The 22,005-nt window shown below is 38.7% G+C and overlaps 1 protein-coding gene across 1 annotated transcript; it reads left to right on the forward strand.

Annotated features, from left to right (window-relative positions):
* The first annotated feature begins 3 nt into the window (after window positions 1–3).
* wbp1lb (WW domain binding protein 1-like b) lies at window positions 4–21,194 on the forward strand. The gene is made up of 4 exons (XM_085355120.1): window positions 4–396; window positions 10,425–10,527; window positions 15,594–15,755; window positions 19,058–21,194. Exons 1-4 carry the CDS (start codon window positions 22–24, stop codon window positions 19,888–19,890), a joined length of 1,473 nt encoding a protein of 490 aa, XP_085211246.1. The 5' UTR covers window positions 4–21; the 3' UTR covers window positions 19,891–21,194.
* Window positions 21,195–22,005: the final 811 nt, after the last annotated feature.

Below are 22,005 nucleotides of genomic sequence, written 5' to 3' on the forward strand. Positions count from 1 at the left end.
AACGCCCATCACGTTGCGCACATGCAACTTATAGAGGTGACCACGCCACACCCAGGTGACCGAAGCAGAGTGCCTGAGCTAGGGAACGGCTTGTATAACAGCTGTATCAGTCAGTGGCACCGACAGCAACCAGTTGCGTTAGCATCGTTTTTTTGTAATGCCCAGTACGCAAAGGAGGCGGTGCTTACAGCGGCCTCGCAACGCGATACGGGCCGAGAAATACTTAAAGATAGTCGAACACAGTTTATGAAAACAAGTGTTTTGCATGCCTATGTTTCTGTTGTAGTCAGAGCCCCCTTTGGAGGAATGAGAGGCGAATGTTCGGGTCTTAAAATGGGATTGTTTTTGCACGCTGTTGGCTCTGTCACCCCCACCGAGTCCGCAGCAGCCGACACGGTAAGGTTGCTCACTCAAAAACAAGGCTTTCTCAGATAGCTAGCTAGATAGATACCGGGCTAAGGTAGACGACTATCCGAATAGGGAATTTTATTCTGCTTTATAACAAGCTCGCCTAGTCTTTGATACATTTTTATAAATCTGCTGTCGTTGATATTTGCCTGCTGCAACTCTTACCGTGTTGTCAGGAAATACGTTAGCTGCCTGTTTGCTAGCTAACTTCGGCTGCTAGCTTCGGCAGCTAACGCACCGTTGAAGTAAAAAACACAAAGATCAGTGAGTCAGGGCCTTGGTCTGTTTTCTTTATGATAGGCGGTTGACATTTTAGCCAGAAGTGAGTAGCACGATTAGCAAAAGCAGTTCTTCATGCCTGACTGCTGCCATAGCAGTAAACAGAACAAAATCGTCTGACTTGGATCAAGAGCGGTGTAGTTACCAGCAACATAAAAATAGCTCGTGTGAACTTCACTCTGTAATTAATTTGTGTCGAAGAGCTATATATTATTATCACTGTCTTGGCTTCGTGGTAGTCTGCTCCCATTATTTCAGTCTTTGGGCCTTGATGTTTTCCTTTTACAAAAATGAATGTAAAACATTGGGAGTAGCTTCGTGAACAGAACAGAACTGGATTCTTAAGTTTCTTCGTTTTTACGTAAACAGTGATGTACAGTTTTAACACATACAGTATAAAATCGGCAGTGATTTTTTTTTTTTTTTAATTACATGAACATACATGAACTGTATATCCTCAATAAGAAGGCTTATTACTCTAAAGGGGGTCAGGGGTGATGTTTTAAATGTATTAGTCCTTGTTCTAGATTACATTAATGGTACTTTCCCCCCACTTCTGGAGGCATGCTGTATTAAACCATATTGTTGTATTTTCTGTGACACACAACATATTTAGAAACAAAATTGGCCTTGAACATATGACTTTTCAGTGGTAAGATAAAAACGTAAAGAGAACCCTTGGTGTGTTGGGACGCCAAAGCTGAGGTCTATAATGCATTGCATAGTGTCATGGACACACCAGAAATGCATCTTCACGAGCTTGAACTGAACTGCATTTGGTAGCTGTTCGCTGCAACTTTCAAACAAAGTCCAAAGAGATCTTGATACAAGTGTAGGAGGACATCATTGGGCTGTAAAATCAAAATAAAACTATTCTAGAGACAGCAAAAACTGAAGGAGTGGCCAAATCAACAGTTCATTCTTAAGAAGAAGGAATGCACCAGCCAGCTCAGCAACCCCAGAAGAAATGAAAGACCACAGAAAATGACTAAAGCGGGTGATTGTAGTACTCTTTGTGCTGGCCAGGATATGCCGTTAAAAACATCTAGACATGGAGGAAGGTGTATTATTGTCAAAGTCTACAATCCAGAACATGATGGCCAGATTTGGTTTGACAAGCACCTGTCCAGTAATGAAAAAAGAATAGAAAAAACACTGGAAAGATTAAACCAAGATTAACTTCTACCACAATAATGGGAAGGCAGACGTGGTGAAAGAGGTTCATTATCTGAAACTTACAATATTATCTGTCAAACGGTGTGGAGGCCACTGTCAGCATGTATGCCTGCAAGTGGAGCTGGGTTACTAGTTTTTATTAATGATATCACTGCTGATAGACGTATCATGATGAATTCGGAAGTTTACAACACTATATTCTCAGCTCAGATTCAGTTAAATGCTTTAAAAGTGATCCAAAAGGTCAGTCATCTAAAACATAATGCAAAAGCAACCCAGAAGTTCCCTAAGAGAGAAAAATGGGAAATTCTTTAATGTGCTTTTAGTTACAGAATTAAAAAAAAAAAAAAAATAGGCAGAGAGAGACACAGACAAGCAACAAGTACTTTTACTCAAGTATTTAAAGTTGTTACTTTGTTTCATTACTTAAGTCTAAAAATGGGGGGAGTATTTATAAAAATGTATTTTCCAAACAGTTAATTAAATATTTAAAGTATCCCCACTTTAGTTGTTTTATTTAAAATATACCATGGTGTAGGGCTGTGCGATATGACCAAAATCTCATATCCCGTTATAAGAATTCTATCGTCCTGATAACGATATAAATCACACAAATGTAACATTTTCTGTAAATTCTGTGAATCTCGGGCAGCTCGTCTTGCGGGAAGTGTTTCCAGCTGCGTGTCATGTAGCTGGAGTCGAGTGTTTTAACCGATGCATTAGGGCTGCTCAATTAATCGAATTTTAATCACGATTACGATCTGGGCTTTCAACGATCATTAAAAATGACTGAGCCGATTATTAGCCCCTCCCTCATTTATCCGCGACACCTTAAAGGCCGGTCCGTGAAAATATTGTCGGGCATAAACCGGTCCGTGGCGCAAAAAAGGTTGGAGACCGCTGATTAAGAGGACCCGAGGGAAGCTCGGAAAGCTAAGCAGAAGTTATTTGGAGAGTGACTGCCGTTGGTTGAAAAGAGAGTTTAAAAAAAAAAAAACTTCAGTGGTGTTGCACACTATTTTATATTATTTTTTAAAAGTCATTGTTAACCCTTTAAAGCCGGTCAGAGCTGCATGCTCCGTTTTGCGTAACTATTGTTAAATTCCTGTAGAACCTGGACCGTGTAAGCTATAGCGCAATAATTTGTTTTGCATATGAAACCGGAGGAGTTGTACTTACATCTTATGCCATCAGCTTGTCCTCGGTCACGGTTTCGTTCCACATATAGCTTTGCAAAAATTGCATAAAAAGCGCTTGCAGGAACAAAAACATAATATTCCAGAAACACGCTTTGCCGTTCCTATCAGCTGTTCGTAACACTTCCCACAGTGAAATGATGCACCTGCTGTTTTCTTTGCAAATTTGCATCATAGGATTGTTTTTTGTTTTTCCTGCAGTATATAAAAATTGCTGTATCTCCAAAATAAAACTATGAAGACACTCAAAATAAATTTCCTGTGGTGGGAAACTATTTTTTGCAACTTTATTGTATTTAAAGTTTTGAGGGATAAACCTCTTAAATTTCTCCAAGTAGAAATATATGTAAACAAAACAAAAGCGATTTTCAATTTTTTTTGTAGTTTATTGCACTTTTTTGCAATTTATGTAATTACTATGGACTTAATGCATACATATTATTAAAATATGGGCTATAACAGTTGTATTGATGTATAGCAACTTGAAATGCTCCCACAAATGGCACTACAGCATGTAAAAAAATAATATAAGCTCTGGTGGACTTGGTTCTATAGTAGGTCTTAAAGGGTTAAATAAATATCGTCAAATAATCGTGATCTCAATTTCAGTGAAAATAATCGTGATTATCATTTTTGCCATAATCGAGCAGCCCTACGATGCATGAAACGATACATTTTTAGACATAAGTTGTAACAGCCGCTGTTTTCTTTGTGAGTATTTATTACACGGCGTGCTGCGGGGAAAAGCCTGTTCTAACGTTTGAGTCTAAGGTTTATTTTTTAGCACCTGGCGGCTCTTTTTTACTTCTCATTCATAAATAATCTGCTCTTTCACGTGATTCAGTTTATTTTGAAAAGTCTCAACGGGATCTTGAGCTTTATTGTGAAAGGTTTATGTGGAACATAAACAAGCGGACACGCGATGGTGTTACCGTCGTTGTTGCTAACCACAAAGCATAAAAACAGGCGCTTGTCCGTCTGTAGTGTGGTTATATTAAATATAAAAGAAAGAGAGAACTTTAAGAAATTAATATAGCCACTACAGTGACCATCAAAACGATGACAAAATATTGCCGTAAACAGTTTATTTTGCGACACCACGAAACAAACGATAGCGTAAAATGAAACGATAGACGTTTTTATATCGTTATCCAATATATATCGTTATATCGAACAGCCCTACCATGGTGGTATACACATGCAAAATGTATGCAAATGTATTGTTATATTGTCTTTGATATATCCTGTACTGCTCTAGCCCGTTTCACCAGAGCAACATACTGCAACTGTCACTGTAAAAATTAGCTTATTGGTATGTTTTGTTTTGTTTTTCAGGACAATGTCAGTTATTAATAAGTCTTTTCAGAAAGTAAACATGAATGTATTTGTCCCAATTGAGTATTCAGCTTTATATGAAACTTGCTCTGTTTGACAGACTAGTTTTCAAAGCAGTTAAGCCCTGTGGGGATTAAGGCCACCAGCCAAAAACATGTTCGTCAGATATGAAATTGTTCTGTAGAGTACAAGTGGTGCTGGAGCTCTAACTTCTTCAGATTTTTGTTTTTGTGCATCTTGGAAGTAAGTGAAATTGTTTTGGAAACGTATACTCTGTTTCAGAAGTCTGTTTTTGACAGCAGGCTTGACTGGTTTGAAAGTGCCAGCTAATGTTGGTGCTCTGTTGGACTTGTATGTTGTTGATTATTCAAAAAAAATATCTGAAGGAACAATGGTCTGCTGTAATTCTTTTTCCCATTACCTTGTGAGTGATTTGAGCTGCTGTCAGGTAGGAGTCAACTGGATTTGCTTCACACAGTGAGAAGTCTCACCAAGTGAAAGCTACAGTTCACTTGTGTACTTACAAGAAAAGCTGATGAAGGAAATATTTGTTTTTTATTTTCATTGAAATTTAACAGTGTTACAAACAGTCTTCACCCAACTAACAACTCAACAACCAATCACAGAAAGGCTGGCTAGAGCCTAGCAAAGTTTTATTAATCAGGAGCAATGTGACAACATAATGTGAGCACTAAATGTGAAATTTGAATTTAATGGGCATTCCTGTGTGACCAGAATCGTTAACTCGTTGCTTATGTCCAGTAACACTTCCAGGGAGGGTTTTTTTTGTACTCAGTACTGGCAAGAAAAAAGAAGAAAGGGAAAATTATTATCCTACTGGCTTTAATACTTAATTTAGGTTAAATTCTTCACAAGTTTTGACATGTGTAGTGTAATAGATTATGAGTAAGTTCAGCACTTTGGGAGTAAAGTAATTACAGATGACTACTATTATCAATGTAATGTCACATGCTTTATGTCTTTATGTTATCAGTGCACGTGTGTGCAGGTAATTTGCTGACAACAGAAGTATAAACTTAGTAGATGCAATAGATGCAGCACAAGATCCCGACTATATGTGCCATGTGCTTTCACACCTCCAAAACTTAATATAGTGATTTCAGGTATATTGTATCGGTTTCATGTTATTATAATAAGTGATTATGTTGATTACCATTTGGCAGCGGTTCATAATAAGAGTTATTCTCTTCATTATACAATGTAAGTTTGAAAAAAGGTCCATTCACACATTAAAATTACAAAAAAAAAAAAGCGAAAAAAAGACTTCCCAGGGTAGTGAAAGACAAAGCTAAAACTTTAAGCTTGACCTGCATGAGCTGTCACTCTGATGTTTTAATGGGTGGTAGGTTGGTATTCATCACTGCTAAAAGTCTGCGATTCTTTGTTTCTTTACTTAACCGTTTAAAGGAGTAGGAGAAACAAAAGGCTAAAAAGGCACATGGTTTGGCTTTTCACTGCTATTTTGACTTAAAGCCTTTTCAAACTGGCCCTAAATCCTGCAGTCCCTCTCAATCATAGGGTAAAGTAAGGGCAGCCTTTGAGACTAGGATCCTTGTCCCCGTCCATCTCTTGCTTTCTTCACACACATAAGCACCCTGAAATGTTTGTTTTGCCTTCCCTTTTTTCAGTAAAATAATTTCCTAACAGTGGAAACACGGTCATCAGGTTTTAAAAACAAAAAAAAAACATCAGCCTCAAAAGCTTAAAAGGTCTTCCCTAGCCATGGGACTCTTCAGAAAGAATTAGCATCAGTAATACCTCTGCACTGTATAAAAGGAGAAGTTTCTGACATGGTAATGTTGCAAAGTGTAGCTTACGCTATATTGGAAGACATCAGATGTAAAGCCAATCATAGATAATCCAGTTTGTAATTTTAGAAATTAACAACCTCTTAAACAGCCAAAACTGTTGTATAAATGTTTTCTCTTGAGGCAAAGCTTTAGCTGCTGTGAACATACTGTTTGTTAACTTGGAGATAAAATTCAGCAACTCTGGTTTACTATACTCTCCTCCTAAGCTGCCGCACCTTTCTCGGGTGCATTCATAGCATTTACGGTTGCTGCAGGAGTTTTTTGTTATGCATAACCTTCATGACTATGAAAGGGTGCCTTTCTTTGTTGTAGGACAGATTAATAAAAGGGCAGCGAGGTCCTTGCATGCATTGTCTGACTTGCCAAGTTCTACAGGCCTGAGCTAAGTGGATCAACTCTGATTGTGCAGTCAAGACTTAAGAAAGAACTGCTGCCTTGTATCTCCAGTAACAGTGTCTGATTGTCACCAGCAGATGTTTGAACTGGTCATTTCAGCAAGTTCTCATTAATAAGCTTAATTTATTTTCTGATGCAACAGTAATCTCAGAGACAGTAACCAAATCTGCCTTTAATCTGCAAGTGTGGCATAAGAGAGGTGGATTGTCTCTGTTGATTGCTTGGATTAGAGACAGGGGAATCTCACTAGTCCAGATTCTTTGCTCGCTCACAGTCTCTTAGGGTGACTAAAAAGTAAGAACTGGGAGTGCTCTCAGATGTGTGGTTTTTTTTTTTAGGTCTAGTTAGTGGTAATCACCTGATCTTTTTTCGGCAAAACAGATTAGTTCATGCATGTTCATGTTAAAGACTTAACTATAGTACTTTTTCCTGTTAAACTGTTTTGTAAAATCTTGAAGCCCCCTCCCCATTCATTACCCCATTCTTTGCATGCAGCACTGATGACTGAACACTCAGTGCTGAAGACCCAAACAAACTAGATGGTTATCTCTACTGAATTGCAATAAAAAGCCCAACCCCAAAGGAGCACAGCATATGGTTGAGATTGGCTTGTGAGTCAGTGAAAACAGCTGATGTTATCAAAAAACAAACTTAAGGAGCAGAACATCCAGTAATTATTACAGAGAATTAAAGCTGTGGAACTGAATTTAAAAAAATGTCATGTTGATGAAGCCGAAACGGCTGACAGTCCATCAGATTTGAAATCGGGGCTATAATTTTATGTCAGCAGTTTGTTTTAGGGCTGAACGATTATGGAAAATAATCTAATTGTGATTTTTTGCCCCAATATTGCGATTGCGATGCGATATGCGATTATTTTTTAAGGTCTTTGTCTTCTGTATTATTAAACAAAGACAAGCAATACATCATATAGTATGGCCAATACTATATTACATTAATTTTAAACTGTTCTTTCCTGGAAGACAGACCTCTGTTATGATGACATGAGGTGATGCATGAATTGATGACTGACATTTTTATTTAACTTCTTCAATCACAACAGTATATTTGAACATACACAATAGTTTATTTTTAGCTTACAAACATCTGAGCATAAAGTGCTGACAAGGAACCCTGGTGTAAACATTAAAATGAAAGTCAGTACAATGTGCAGATTGCAGAAATATACATAAAAAAAATCAGTGGCTTTACCACACTCAGTTTTTCGACATCTGTGAACTACTAGACAGTCATTCAATTAAAAAATAATATTAAATAAATAAAACTAATAAATAAAAAATACACACATCTTACTGATCTCTGCAGTCAGTAACATTACACATAAAGTGCAAAGATAATAGCAATTGTATAAACACACACACAAACACGCCTTTAAAATTTAAAGGCGTGAAATTGGACGGTCTAGCCTTCTGATTAGCGTCACCGCTGTCTCGGTGGAGGTTAATAAACTCGGCCGTCTGCTTCTTGCTATCTAAAATATAACCAGACACTGGTGTAAATTCTCGACTGTCTCATACTTCTGTTTAATAAGTTTTCTGTTTGACGTTTAGTCAGCTGTGTGAAAACCAAGGAGGAACCCACCCGGGGGATTAATAGTTTTATTTTATCTAATCTAATAACTTTAATCTCAGCCAAACCGATTTACTCACGAACAAACAAAACACTGAAAAAAGCCCAACAATAACATTTTTAGGTTGTCTAAGTGACTTATATATTACGTTTAACCCGAGCAGCGAAACTCCGCGGTGATCTGAAAATGATGTGCCGGGAGTTGTGCCGTTCTCGGCCGCATCAGTAACCCTCGAGCTCCCGGCTAGCTGTCGAGCTGGTGGGTAGCAGACGCCTCTGAAAACGTCGAAGCACTTTTGCAAATATGGGATATCTTGATAAACCGAGCAGATATTTGATGTTTACACAACTACTTTCTCGCCTGAAAATATGTTAAAAGTTTATTTTGTGACCCAGAAAGATTAGTATGAGTAATTTTAAAACTTAGTAGCGGCCGCCATTGCTGGAAACTGGAGTTTGGCTGGGCCGCGCTATGAATTCTGGGATATGGTAGTAATTTGGACAGCCTTCGGCGCGTCGCTGTGACGTAATCGGTCTACAAATGCGGCCTCAGGAGGATGCAGCCCATGAATTTGGACATGTCCAGAGTATAATCGCAGCCTTTGCGGTTAGAAAATTGCACTTGATCATGTCGCGATATTATCGCAAATGCGATATATCGTTCAGCCCTAGTTTGTTTTGTGCTGATCTGGTGTTTCTTGTGTGACAAATCATTTTTGTGTGTCTGGAGTTTCTTTGATTTTCTTTCGTTCTCTCCCTCCCTCATACTTAACACACTTCTCACCACTCTGCACAACTTATTTTCATGCAGTGTCTCAGCTAGCAGCTCGCTCTCCACTGCTGCTTGGAAATTTCCGTAAAGCAATCCTTGTCCACTGTTTGGGCCTGGATTGGAGTGGGCCGAGGGAGTGTGGGAGGGGTGTGTGTGTATGGTCTACAAAGACGGAGAGGAAGGCTGTGTGAGAGGGTGAGAGTATGCTTGAGAGCTGTTTGACTTTAATGACCCATGTGGTAGAGGAAACCTGTCTAGGATTTGTGGACCCATGATCATCATGCCTCTCAGTCGGGGACCTGCACTGGTAATCTACAGAGAGATAGAAAATCCAGTTATAGAACTTTGGTTAGCTAATCATTAAGCTAATCTAGAATAACTGATCTACTTGGAAAAGTTTGTAAAGCTGTCTCAAGGTTTTTGATTACAATGCTCTCTCCTTTTTTTTTTTTCTATAGCGACCTGTCTTCTCTGTTTATTTCACAATGGAAGTTTTTACAGGTTTGGTAGCAGTCAGCTCACTAACATGTTTTGTAAAGTTAACTGTTGACCACGCTGCTAGTTTGCTATATTGACTGTTAAAACAAGCAACCACGTGCTTGAAGTGGAGACAAGTGCCCTATTTATTTTTGACATTTTCCTCATTCTCATTTGGCCTTAGCTGAAGTTTGAATTTAAATTTCTTTTCTTTTTCACTGTTCTGGGAAGCATACTGGGTGGTTTTTGTGCTGGCTGTGATTCATACATTTACACTTGATATGTGTCTTAAACATTAGTGAAATTCTAGTAGTTTCCAAGCATAAGTGATTACGACATGTTCAGTTCAGAACAAGTATAAATGTATGGCTTCGACATTATCTGCAGTGTTATTATTAATATTCACAATGACAAATCAAGGTTAGGGGTGGGTGTGTGTGTGTGTGTGTGTGTGTGTGTGTTTTGATTTGTTTGTTGTTTGTATTTTGTTTGTTTGTTTGTTTTAAATCTTCTGAATTCTTTCTCATATTAAAGTATCAGGATTCTGTATCACCACTTTACTCTAAGAAGATAATATTGGCTGATATCAGATTTAAAGTAGATGTACATGTCATTGTTCTGTTGGCAAGTGAAAATAAGTAATTGATTTTGATATTTCTTTTTTCTTTGTGTCACAAATATGGGGATAATTAACCTATGTCAACCAAATGTTCAGAAAGATTAACAAAACCCCAGATAAGGTGTATGCTTTAGTAAGCTGACTAAAATTGTATTTATATCCATAAGTATGGAGAACTTAAAGAACATAATACTCCTGTCGGTGGCAGTGACGACCATGTTGTTCAAACCAGTTTCATTTTGTAGACTTTTTTGTCGTGTTATAGGCTCAGATAATTTTTATTTTGTCTTTGTTATTGGACGTAGCTACTAACAAGTGACTGCATTTCTTTACTTGTTTTGTAGAGCCTGCTGCACTGTGAAGGTGTTAACAACCAGAGCTACATCTGTGAGTCTGGACATTGCTGTGGGGAATCTCAGTGCTGCAGTTACTACTATGAGCTTTGGTGTAAGTCTAATTTTCTTCTTGTGTGTTTGATCCTAATTCTTAAACCTTTCACTCTGTGACAGGCACTAAAAGATAAGGTATGACAAAATCAATCATTGTAATATTAAGCTGATGCATTGTAATAAGGACTGAAAGAGTAATGGGATAAATACACTTAGTACCGAAACAAGACTGGGACACATAAATTGTGATGCTTTTTTGTAAAACAAAAAAAATTGTAGTTTAAGCAACCTTACAAAACAAGATTAGATGTCTCGAAGTGGAGTGTCATCCTCAGAATTAAATTTACATTTTGTTCTTAAACTAAGACTGCCAGCAACAGTGAGCAAACGCTCATGGTCAGATGGAGCAGATCATGTTCACCAGGTTAAAGTATTTATAAGGGGAAAATTTGGGATGCTGGAAAAAGTGCTTAATAGAAATAAAGGGCAAGAGGACAGACAAGGATGAAAGGGTGCAACGCTGGCATAATGAGTGAGTCCAGTTATAAAATCTATAGGGGCTGCCTTGTTTCATTAGCAGTTTAACTTGTTTATTATTACTATGTCTAAATGCATATTCAGCATTCATCATCTCAATTCTATTATATTTTAGGCGCACCTGTGTAGTTTTAGTCTTAGCTCTCTGTAGTCAGAGGTCACAGATTTGCAGGAACTCTCTGAGTGCAATGTAATCAACATTGTGATATCATGGCAGGGACTGCTGTTAAGATAAGTAGCAGATACAAGAATATCACCATTAAAAACATAGTGAAGCTTGTGCTTTATTGAGAATTTCCTGTACAGTGTTACACTGGGGAATACTAATGTTTAAATTAAATTGTTGTTGTTTTCTTCACATAAAGATTCTTAATAGGTACTCAAACCTTTTTTTAACCATGGCATGCACTCAGCTGGGTAATAAAAATGGCTTATCAGCTCTCATAAATCTACAAATTATGTAATGGTGAAACTGTTCTTGTTGCTTATCAGCTGGCACTGTTGAAATAACCTAATACTCTAGTGTTTTAGTCAGGTACTTTACCATTGATTCTGCATATCTGTTGAATGTATTGGGTGTTTTAAAGAAGTTGGAGGAACAGCTCAAAGGACAACATTTTTCCATAGGTGTTCATCTGGGTCCCAAACCATATAAGCAAAATCATCTTCTAAACCATTGCAGAGCTACTGCATCAATGTTTTTTCCCTTAATTTGTCACTTGTCTGTATATGCCCTGCTGGAAATGGTGACTACTAATGCAGAGTTGCATTATCTGCCTTAGTGCATTTATGTTTGGTAAATTTGAAGTCTTGCCTAGCCGCAGTTACAAAAAGGTTGCCTCAAGGGCAAAAGTGAGGTATAGCAATTGGTGTGGGCTCCCTGTAAAAATAGAGGGAATTATATTACAGCATTAATTATTCACTGAGGACATGATGGGGAGTAAAATGCAGCTTGCCAAAAAATATTGATGTAATGAACTAAGATTCTTCAGTGCCCTGAATAAAAGAAAATGTCTCACGTTGCATTCAAGACTGTATTAGCAGGGCTGGGTGATATGAGGAAAATCTAATATCACAATATTTTTTTGGCTATATCACGATATGTTTAAGTAACCTCCAAAAACAAATGTTATTTTCAACTATATAGTGCTTAAAATTGTACCGGTATACTAATTGAAATCTTTTTTTGAAGCCACAAGTTTGCCTGTCTTTCGTTCACTTTTGTCTTTACGCAACGTTACTCGACCTCGCCTCTCCTTCACTGAACACAACTCCCCCTCCTCCCCCATCACTTCACCTGCAGGCAGCGACAAGATGGACACGGCAAATCTCCGTTAACGAGTTACTGCACATCGCCCCGTGCGTGGAGCTGGACGGCGTCAACGTGTTAACGAGCTAACCACGCCAACGCCATGCAGCCCAGAGGGGCTGCACAGCCTAAAATCCTTTCATTCTCTCAAAAGTTGACAGCGCGCCTTATGTATGAATTCTGGTTGTGCTTGATGACCGCGAACCGATTTTATGTGGTACACGGCGCTCAGCAATCTGTCAAAAATGTTTGAGTATGACTTTGGTAAGCTACGGAGCTGCACCGCTTGATGGATTGTCGGAGCATTACAGCTACCGAGGAGCCTCGCGGAGTGATACGTACTGTGCTTCAACATAATATTACCGTATTGTGTGTGTATAAGGACCATAAATGGCACCTGTTAAGAGACACGGTTACGAAGCGGATTTCAAACTCCAGGCTGTCAGTCACGCAGTAGAAGTTGGGAACAGAGCAGCTGTGAAATCTGTCTGTTATTATGCTCGGCGTCTTTTAGTTTACATTTTGACTGCACAATTGTGAGCTCTTTGTTATGCACAAAAACAACACAGTTTTCTTTTATTTATGGAGCATTATTATTTAATAAATGCTCATAATTTATTTTTGAGTAGTTTCTATCATGTACATCTATGCTGTAATGAATAGGCTTAATAAAAGTGCCTGTGTGACATCTGGGACACAGCTTTGACTAATAGAGGTGGGAATCACCATACATCCCACGATACAATATTATCACAATACTTAACGCACGATACGATATTATTGCGATTTAAAAAAAAAAAAAAATATATATATATATATATATATATATATATATATATATATATATATATATATATATATTGCAATATTCAGATTCTGTACATGAAGGTAAACTTTATCAATATTCATTTTATCTAATATCAAAGTCTCGCACTCAGTCTTTCTCTCATTTCAGTCAGTTTTATTGTTGACAAACTAAACGGTTTGTATTACAGTCTAGTCCAACTTAACTGAATGCAACCATCTGGTACAATTATAGCTATTCTGAACTAAGCAATTTATGAAAACTATGCAGCCCACTCAGCAACTGAAGAATTTGAAAGTAAATTAAAACAAAATATAAATTTACATTAAATAAAAAAGTTTTAAACTTAATTAAAATAAAACATGTCTTAAATTAAAATAAGTAAACTGTCATGTTTATTGCTGCCAAAAAAAAAGTTAAACACATTTGGACAGTGAAGGAATGTCAGGATTCTTGCTCAGAAAAAGGATCAACATGCTCTGAGCACAAAAACCTTTTTAGTAACAAAATATCGATTTCTGCTGTCCCTGTATCGATACATTATTAGCAAACAAAATATCACGATACTACACAGTATCGATTTTTTTCCCCCACCCCTATTGACTAAGAACTCTCTTTTTGTTCTTACTTTATGGCTTTAAAAAAAATATCGAGATATATATCTTATATCGCCATCCAGCTAAAAAATATCGAGATGAATTTTGGGTCATATCGCCCAGCCCTAGCACTACACCCTTTTGTGGCAATGGATTTTATGGCATGTTTTGCAATTACTGCCTTTTTTCGACGTCCTCTTTGTGAAGTCCAAACCACTGCCAGATTATTGATCCAGTGCTGTTTCTCTTTGGAACTAGTTAATCTGACTCCTCTGCAGTTACAGTCTTGGGCTACGTTCACACTGCAGGTCTTAATGCTCAATTCCGATTTTTTGATCAAATCCGATTTTTTTTTGTCTGCTCGTTCACACTACAAATAAAATGCGACAGCAAACGCTCTCTAGTGTGAACGCTCAAAGCGGCCCGCATGCGCAAAAGAAGACGTCACACACAACGCGCTCTGTTTAGACCCAGAGCAACAGTATTGTTTGACTGATGGCCCTTAATATAAAGACTTCGGTCTTCACGTTTCCCAATTTTTGCTTTAAGTTATTTTGTTATTTACATAATAATGTAAATAACCTAATAATTATCCTTATTGCCGTTTAAGAGAGGAGCGGTGCTTCAAAGGATAGCTGTAGATTTCTGTCAGAATCTGCAGATTATACAGTACAAATAAAATGTTTACGTTGTCTTCCCAACAGTTTCACTGACATCCACACTGGATGGCCAGGAAGCGTTCGCGATGTCTTCTCGGGCGCTTCTCTGGCGCTGATAATTGGCTTCAGTCTTGTGTCGGTGACGTAAAAGGCGGATTTAATGCGACTTGACCGTTCAAACAGCAGTCGCTTTCTAAAACATCGGATATGTATCGGATTCAGTACCACATACGAAAGTGACCCAGATCGGATTTGAAAATATCGGATTTGCGCCGTTCACACTGTCATAGCATGATCGGATATGGGTCGCATAGGGTCAAAAAATCGGATTTGATGCGCTTTCGCCTGCAGTGTGAACGTAGCCTAATTCCTTCACTTGTCTGAAACGCCTGCTGTCGCCATATTTGTTTTTTTTTGTCTTTGTTTTTTTCCCCCCATCTGGTAGAATCTAAACACGCATGCTCAGCACAGGGTGCCAGGTAAAAAATTTCCAGTTGGAATTGGATTAGTGATCCATTTGCAGCATTGGGTAGGGGGTGTGTGTTCACAGTGAGTTACATGCAGACAGCTTAATATTGCCATGGCAATTTATACTCAGTGGCTATGATAGAGCCATTTTAACCATCGTACATGTAAAAACTTTTCATACGTGAAGTATATGTGATATATCACCCACACCTAATCCAAGTCAGCTTTCTTTTATAATTTTTTATGTTGATGTCCTGCAAACCTCCACATTTTGAAATGGATCCAGTTATTAGCACTCATTATACTATGAGGTCAAAACAGAATATTTCAGGCTAAGTAGCCTGAAAGACGTCTATATGGTATGCCTTCAAAACTATGTAGAAATTGGGGTGCTGACGTCATACAGCTCTGGTGCCAAAGTGAAAAAGAATGAAAATCTGTCAGTACTCTGTTGTACTGATAAGAAGGAACTCTGATGTTTAAATGGATTTTCATGGTGTAAAGCTTATAATGCAATGCATACATAGTTGTTTATAGCATAGTATAAGCGTGTAGATGTTTCACTGTGTTGAACTGTTTGATCTGCAATGTTATGTTTGTGTTAGCAGCAGGCACTTGTTACATCACCACATGGATAATGGAGAGCACATTTTTGCCCACTTTGAACTATGTTGTTTTGCTTAATATTAAAAAAGTCACATTGTTTTCACATGTATTAACTAAACTAAATTGCTCTTCCTCTGATTTTAGGGTTTTGGTTGGTGTGGGCAATCATCTTCATTTTAAGCTGCTGCTGTGTATGTCATCATCGCCGCACCAAACACAGACTACAGCAGCAACAACGGCAGCACGAGATCAACCTCATTGCTTACCGTGAAGCACACAACTACCCCTCTGTGCCCTTTTACTTCAGTAAGCTCTGCCACCACATACACCCACATTATATAAATCTTAAAAAAAAAAACAACAACAACAACAGCAAGAGAAACAAAACAACAAAATCTGATGTTGATATTTTTACTATTTATTAAGCTTTTTTTTTTTTTAATCGTAACTGAGCAATTATGTATTTAAGGTTTCATCATTTCATTGGTTTGCATGAACAGTTTCAAGTGAACTAGAGTTGGTTATAGTGGTGAACATAACAAATGAACTCTGCAGTGTTTTTGAGCTCTCTTTAAGGAGATGATAATGTGTCTTTGTTGTATTTAAAGCAAAAAGCCTAAAATACAGTGGGGCAAAAAAGTATTTAGTCAGCCACCGATTGTGCAAGTTCCCCCACTTAAAATGATGACAGAGGTCAGTAATTTGCACCAGAGGTACACTTCAACTGTGAGAGACAGAATGTGGAAAAAAAAAATCCATGAATTTACATGGTAGGATTTGTAAAGAATTTATTCGTAAATTAGGGTGGAAAATAAGTATTTGGTCACCTCAAACAAGGAAAATCTCTGGCTCTCACAGACCTGTAACGTCTTCTGTAAGAAGCTTTTCTGTCCCCCACTCGTTACCTGTATGAATGGCACCTGTTTGAACTCATCATCTGTATAAAAGACACCTGTCCACAGCCTCAAACAGTCAGACTCCAAACTCCGCCATGGCCAAGACCAAAGAGCTTTCGAAGGACACCAGGAAAAGTATTGTAGACCTGCACCAGACTGGGAAGAGTGAATCTACAATAGGCAAGCAGCTTGGTGTGAAAAAATCAACTGTGGGAGCAATCATCAGAAAATGGAAGACATACAAGACCACTGATAATCTCCCTCGATCTGGGGCTCCACGCAAGATCTCATCCCGTGGGGTCAAAATGATCATGAGAACGGTGAGCAAAGATCCCAGAACCACACGGGGGGACCTGGTGAATGACCTGCAGAGAGCTGGGACCAAAGTAACAAAGGTCACCATCAGTAACACACTACAACGGCAGGGAATCAAATCCCGCAGTGCCAGACGTGTTCCGCTGCTGAAGCCAGTGCATGTCCAGGCCCGTCTGAAGTTTGCCAGAGAGCACATGGATGATACAGCAGAGGATTGGGAGAATGTCATGTGGTCAGATGAAACCAAAGTAGAACTTTTTGGTATAAACTCAACTCGTCGTGTTTGGAGGAAGAAGAATACTGAGTTGCATCCCAAGAACACCATACCTACTGTGAAGCATGGGGGTGGAAACATCATGCTATGGGGCTGTTTTTCTGCCAAGGGGACAGGACGACTGATCCGTGTTAAGGACAGAATGAATGGGGCCATGTATCGTGAGATTTTGAGCCAAAACCTCCTTCCATCATTGAGAACTTTGAAGATGAAACGAGGCTGGGTCTTCCAACATGACAATGATCCAAAACACACCGCCTGGGCAACAAAGGAGTGGCTCCGTAAGAAGCATTTGAAAGTCCTGGAGTGGCCTAGCCAGTCTCCAGACCTCAACCCCATAGAAAATCTGAGGCGGGAGTTGAAAGTCCGTGTCGCTCGGCGACAGCCCCAAAACATCACTGCTCTCGAGAAGATCTGCATGGAGGAATGGGCCAAAATACCAGCTACTGTGTGTGCAAACCTGGTAAAGACCTATAGTAAACGTTTGACCTCTGTTATTGCCAACAAAGGTTATGTTACAAAGTATTGAGTTGTATTTTTGTTATTGACCAAATACTTATTTTCCACCCTAATTTACGAATAAATTCTTTACAAATCCTACCATGTGGATTCATGGATTTTTTTTTTTTTCACATTCTGTCTCTCACAGTTGAAGTGTACCTCTGGTGCAAATTACTGACCTCTGTCATCATTTTAAGTGGGGGAACTTGCACAATCGGTGGCTGACTAAATACTTTTTTGCCCCACTGTAAAGTAATTACTGTTACTTTATTAATCCTTTAGGATCAATCCAAAAATTGTGAACTGGTTTAAGACTGCTCACAAGAGTTTAAAACAGGCTCAGTTTCCTATTATTTGGTCAACAATCCAAAGTTTTGAGAAATCGGTGAACATGGAATTAAGTCAACTGGTATCAGCTCTAGAATTACAGTAAGAAATGCATTTGAGATTTTTATTCTTAATAGTGATGGTTATTAAATGGAACATGAGTACACATCAATACAGTACAGTTAGTACAGTATTTATCATTTGTTCCAAAACTAGAGCTGCAACAATTAACCGAGTGATTCGATAAATATTTCTCGACACAAATTCTTTGCTTAAGTGTTTCGTTTAACACACAGATCTGTAGCATGCCACTGTCGCAATGGAAACGCGAGTCACATTTGCGACTAAAACAGACCAGCAATACAAACATATTTGGGAGCAATGAAAAGTTTGACAACATTAAGCCCACACACAATGATAACACAACGGCAGCAGAGATGATGACACTGGCACAGTTTAACGTGGAGTTGATACAAAGCAAACAGGTGGAGCCGCTATTAAGACGGTGAGCTCAGGTTGAGTGAAAGAAAATGTGTTTCTAATATCCATAACAGCAGCGCTGTTTACTGGGTAAAAATCTCGGGTTCTTCATCAAAGCACCTGATCAACAAACTCCCAAGGTGATAAGAAGCAAACTTTGTAACTCCCTCCACCGAAGTTTGTTTTATACATAGAAAAATCAGCTGTAACTCAACAGAAGTTTATTGGAAATATGCAGATCAACTGCAACTTTTGAGTATTTATTATTGCTCATTAATAAGAAAAACAAATTTCTTATCTGATTACATGATTAATGAATGAATAGGTTACTCGATTAATAAAATAACTGATAGCTGCAGCTGCTTTTACTGAAAAAAATTGCACATACTATTCTTAAACTTGTTTAAAAAAATGGCTTTGCACCTACTACACAGTGGAACCTGTCACAGATGCAGTTTACAGGGAACTCTTTCTATGGTTCCACATGTTGTGGTGTTGCCAGAACCTTCCCTGTTTACAGGAAATGACCAACATTGTTGTCTTGGTACCTTGCCACTGTTGTAACGTGAGATTACAATGGCCCTCAGCACACACTTGACCCACAAATAAGCTTTTGTTGTCACATTTTTACCCTATTGCTTTGTTTTGGAACTGTCTGAATTCTGGTCTGGGGAGTTCAGTGAGGTCAAAGTGTCTTTTTTTTTTTCTTTTGGCAGGTCAGAAACCTGTGTGTATAATCAGTGGTGTGCATGGCATGTATTTATTCATGTGCTTTTATAGCCTTTTTAAAGCATTTTTTTTTTCTTTTCCTATAGGGTTTCTGCCAAACTACCTCCTACCTGAATATGAAGAGGTGGTCAACCGGCCGCCAACTCCTCCCCCTCCCTACAGTGCCTTACAGACTGGCCCATCCTCAGTGGCTTCTAGTCCACTGGCTCCTGAGCAGCAGCAAGGACACTGTACAGCCATTCAGCCTTCCCCAGTTCCCCCAGTCTCTGATAGCCTGTGTTGTAGGCCCACCATAGAGGAACCACAACCTCCCACCTTAGACTTGAGGCCAAAGCCTGACACCAAGTCCGTGCAAACGGCACAAAATTCAGGCGTGATACTGCTCTCAGAAGGGCTTAGCAGAGAGGGACTCGCCAACCAGGAAAAACTAAGCGAAAGTGGGGATGACTCCTGCAAGAACCCCCTGCTGAAGGATCTCAGCCTGTCAGATGGTAGTGTTGAGGACAAAGAGCGACTCCCCAGTGGAAGGAGGCGGCGAATTACAGGTGATTCTGGGATTGAGGTGTGTGTGTGTGGCACACGTGGGAGCAGTGGTTGTAGTGGAGCTGGAAGTACAGGCCAGGAAAGCAAGGAGTTAAGGGAGCTAGAGAGCCTTCTGGGGCATGAGAAAGCTGACGAGGAAGAGGAGGAAGCAGGCGAATTCTGTGACAGCTGCAGCCATCAGGCCTCCTTCTGTGTGGAGGAGGAGCAGGCTCTTGGGGAAGTTGATAGGCGGCCTGGATGTGGGCCAACAGGAAGTCCCCAGCCTGCTCACCAGATAAGTAGTGGCTCCCTAAACCCTCCTTTGTGCCTCCTCCTCCACACCATCAATGAGCAGGAAGGACCAGCACACAGCACCAGCACTGAGCCACAGGGCTGAAGCAAAGTTAACACACCTTTGTCATGAGGGAAGGAGAGCACTACACTGTTTTTGTACTTCAGGAAGTGTTTGCTTTCTAAGTCTTTTTTATGAATGTGTGCATCTTAGATAAAACAAGTGAGAAGTGAGGGAGCAGCAAGTAGGATCTCTGCTAAAAATTGTCTGAGATCCAGAGGTTGAAAAAGCACGCTCCTGTGTGGAACAGTGGCCTTAACCTGTGTATTTTGGGTTATATTTGGTCTGTAAGGCCCTTTAATATCCTGTGGCAATTGGGACTTCAGACTACGCACACAGAGTCCTTCATTTGCCCTTCTCGTACAACAAAAGCTACTGATACATATGATGGCTGAAGTTGTGCTGTCAGAACAGGACGTTCACTGCCTAGGATGAATGTAGCTCTCTTTGCCAGGTGCTTGCAACAATTCTGCAAAGCTATTTGTTCTCTGCAGGTAGTGAACTATGTAATAAAACAACACACAGCAGAAACATTTTTGGACAAGTATGATGTGGATTTACCCAAAGTATGTGTTTATGTAAGCTGATATTGTACAGGGATGTCAGAACAAGACTTTGGGGGATGTCCTGGTCCTGTTAGACTCATGTTTCTAAAGTGCTTTTTCAGCAGTTCAAAACCATGCTGCCTTTTGTCTGTTTTTGTTGCTATGTAAGTCTCACTAGTGATAGGGAAGTGTTAGTGCATTAACAAATCTTCATGAGAACAGTTCCTCTTTTGCACAAATGGTATTTATCTTGCAGATGCTACGGTTGTTTAAATCTAGTCTTAAATTAGCAGTAGATAATTACCTTCTTACCATTTTGTTGTAATGTGTGAGAAATGGACCTCTGAAATGTTAGTAGGGAATGCAGCAGATTTGTTTTGTATACAATCATTTTTAAAATTGATTTGTTGAATGTTTGTAGTATGTGCCTACCCCCTTAAAAATGCAGAAATTTGATGGACAATGCTAGGCTTCCATTATGTTGAGAGACCCAGAGAAAGCAGGTACCAAAAACATGAACTGAATGTTAAGCTTCATAGAGATTACACGTGAGACGGGCAACATCACACCTCACATTTTAAAGTCACTTTAATGAATTATCACCTTCACCAGCTTTACAGTGAAAAAACATCATAACTTTTAACACTATTTGTATAGAATTTTCATATCACCGCAGTTTTGACATTATTCAGCTTTGCTATTCATACATGAAACATTTAACGTCTCATTGAAGGCACATTAAGGCTAATTTTAGTCAACTGGAAAAGTGACTTCTTTTTTTTTTCTTTTCTTTTTTTTTTTAAAACCAGGGTTTATATTTCCAGTCATCTGCATTTGTACTGTTCAATCAAGAAAGGAAATGTTACTTTTAATGTATATATATATATATATATATATATATATATATATATATATATATATATATATATATATATATATATATATATATATATATATATGTATGTGTTTTCTTCATTTAGACATTCATCCCGTATAAGTTTGTATTAAAATGAGGATTTAATAAAGGCTATGGTTATGAAGCAAGGAGTTTGCACACAAATTACTTTTAACATAAGTATTTAACCCAACAGAGCAGTTTGAACCTGCCTTTCTCTGTTTGCATGTTCTTTCTGAGCTTGTGTGGTTTTCGTCATGGTGCTTCAATTTCCATCTTTGGTAAATTTACATTTCTATCCCTAAGTTTGAGTTTGAATGGAGACGTGTCCAGGATGTACATAATGTCTGATATGGCAGGCTCCAGTAACCTTGTAACTGTAGTTGGATAAGCAGTCAAAAAAATATATACATGTACATATTAGTGGGAAGATTAGAGATTAGTTTCTTATTAGACATGAGCATAAGGTAATGAAATAAGTCATTGGCTGTTATGGATACCAGAGTATCTTAAAAATAAGCTGTTGCACAACAGGACCTTTATGAGACTATTATGGTACAGCATGGTACAATATGTATAATGCTGCACTGCTGTTACAAAACAAAGACAATGTGGTAGAGGAAAAGAATATAGTTGTCAGTTCCCGTTATTTTAGGAGTTTGAATGCTGACAATCTAGCCTCCTGAGCTTCTAGTGGTATGCCATAGATGATAAACACAA

This window comes from Diplotaxodon limnothrissa, linkage group LG6, assembly GCF_057381915.1.
Source record: "Diplotaxodon limnothrissa isolate DT_005_m linkage group LG6, D_limnothrissa_male_GT1.1, whole genome shotgun sequence".
Lineage (NCBI taxonomy): Eukaryota > Metazoa > Chordata > Actinopteri > Cichliformes > Cichlidae > Diplotaxodon > Diplotaxodon limnothrissa.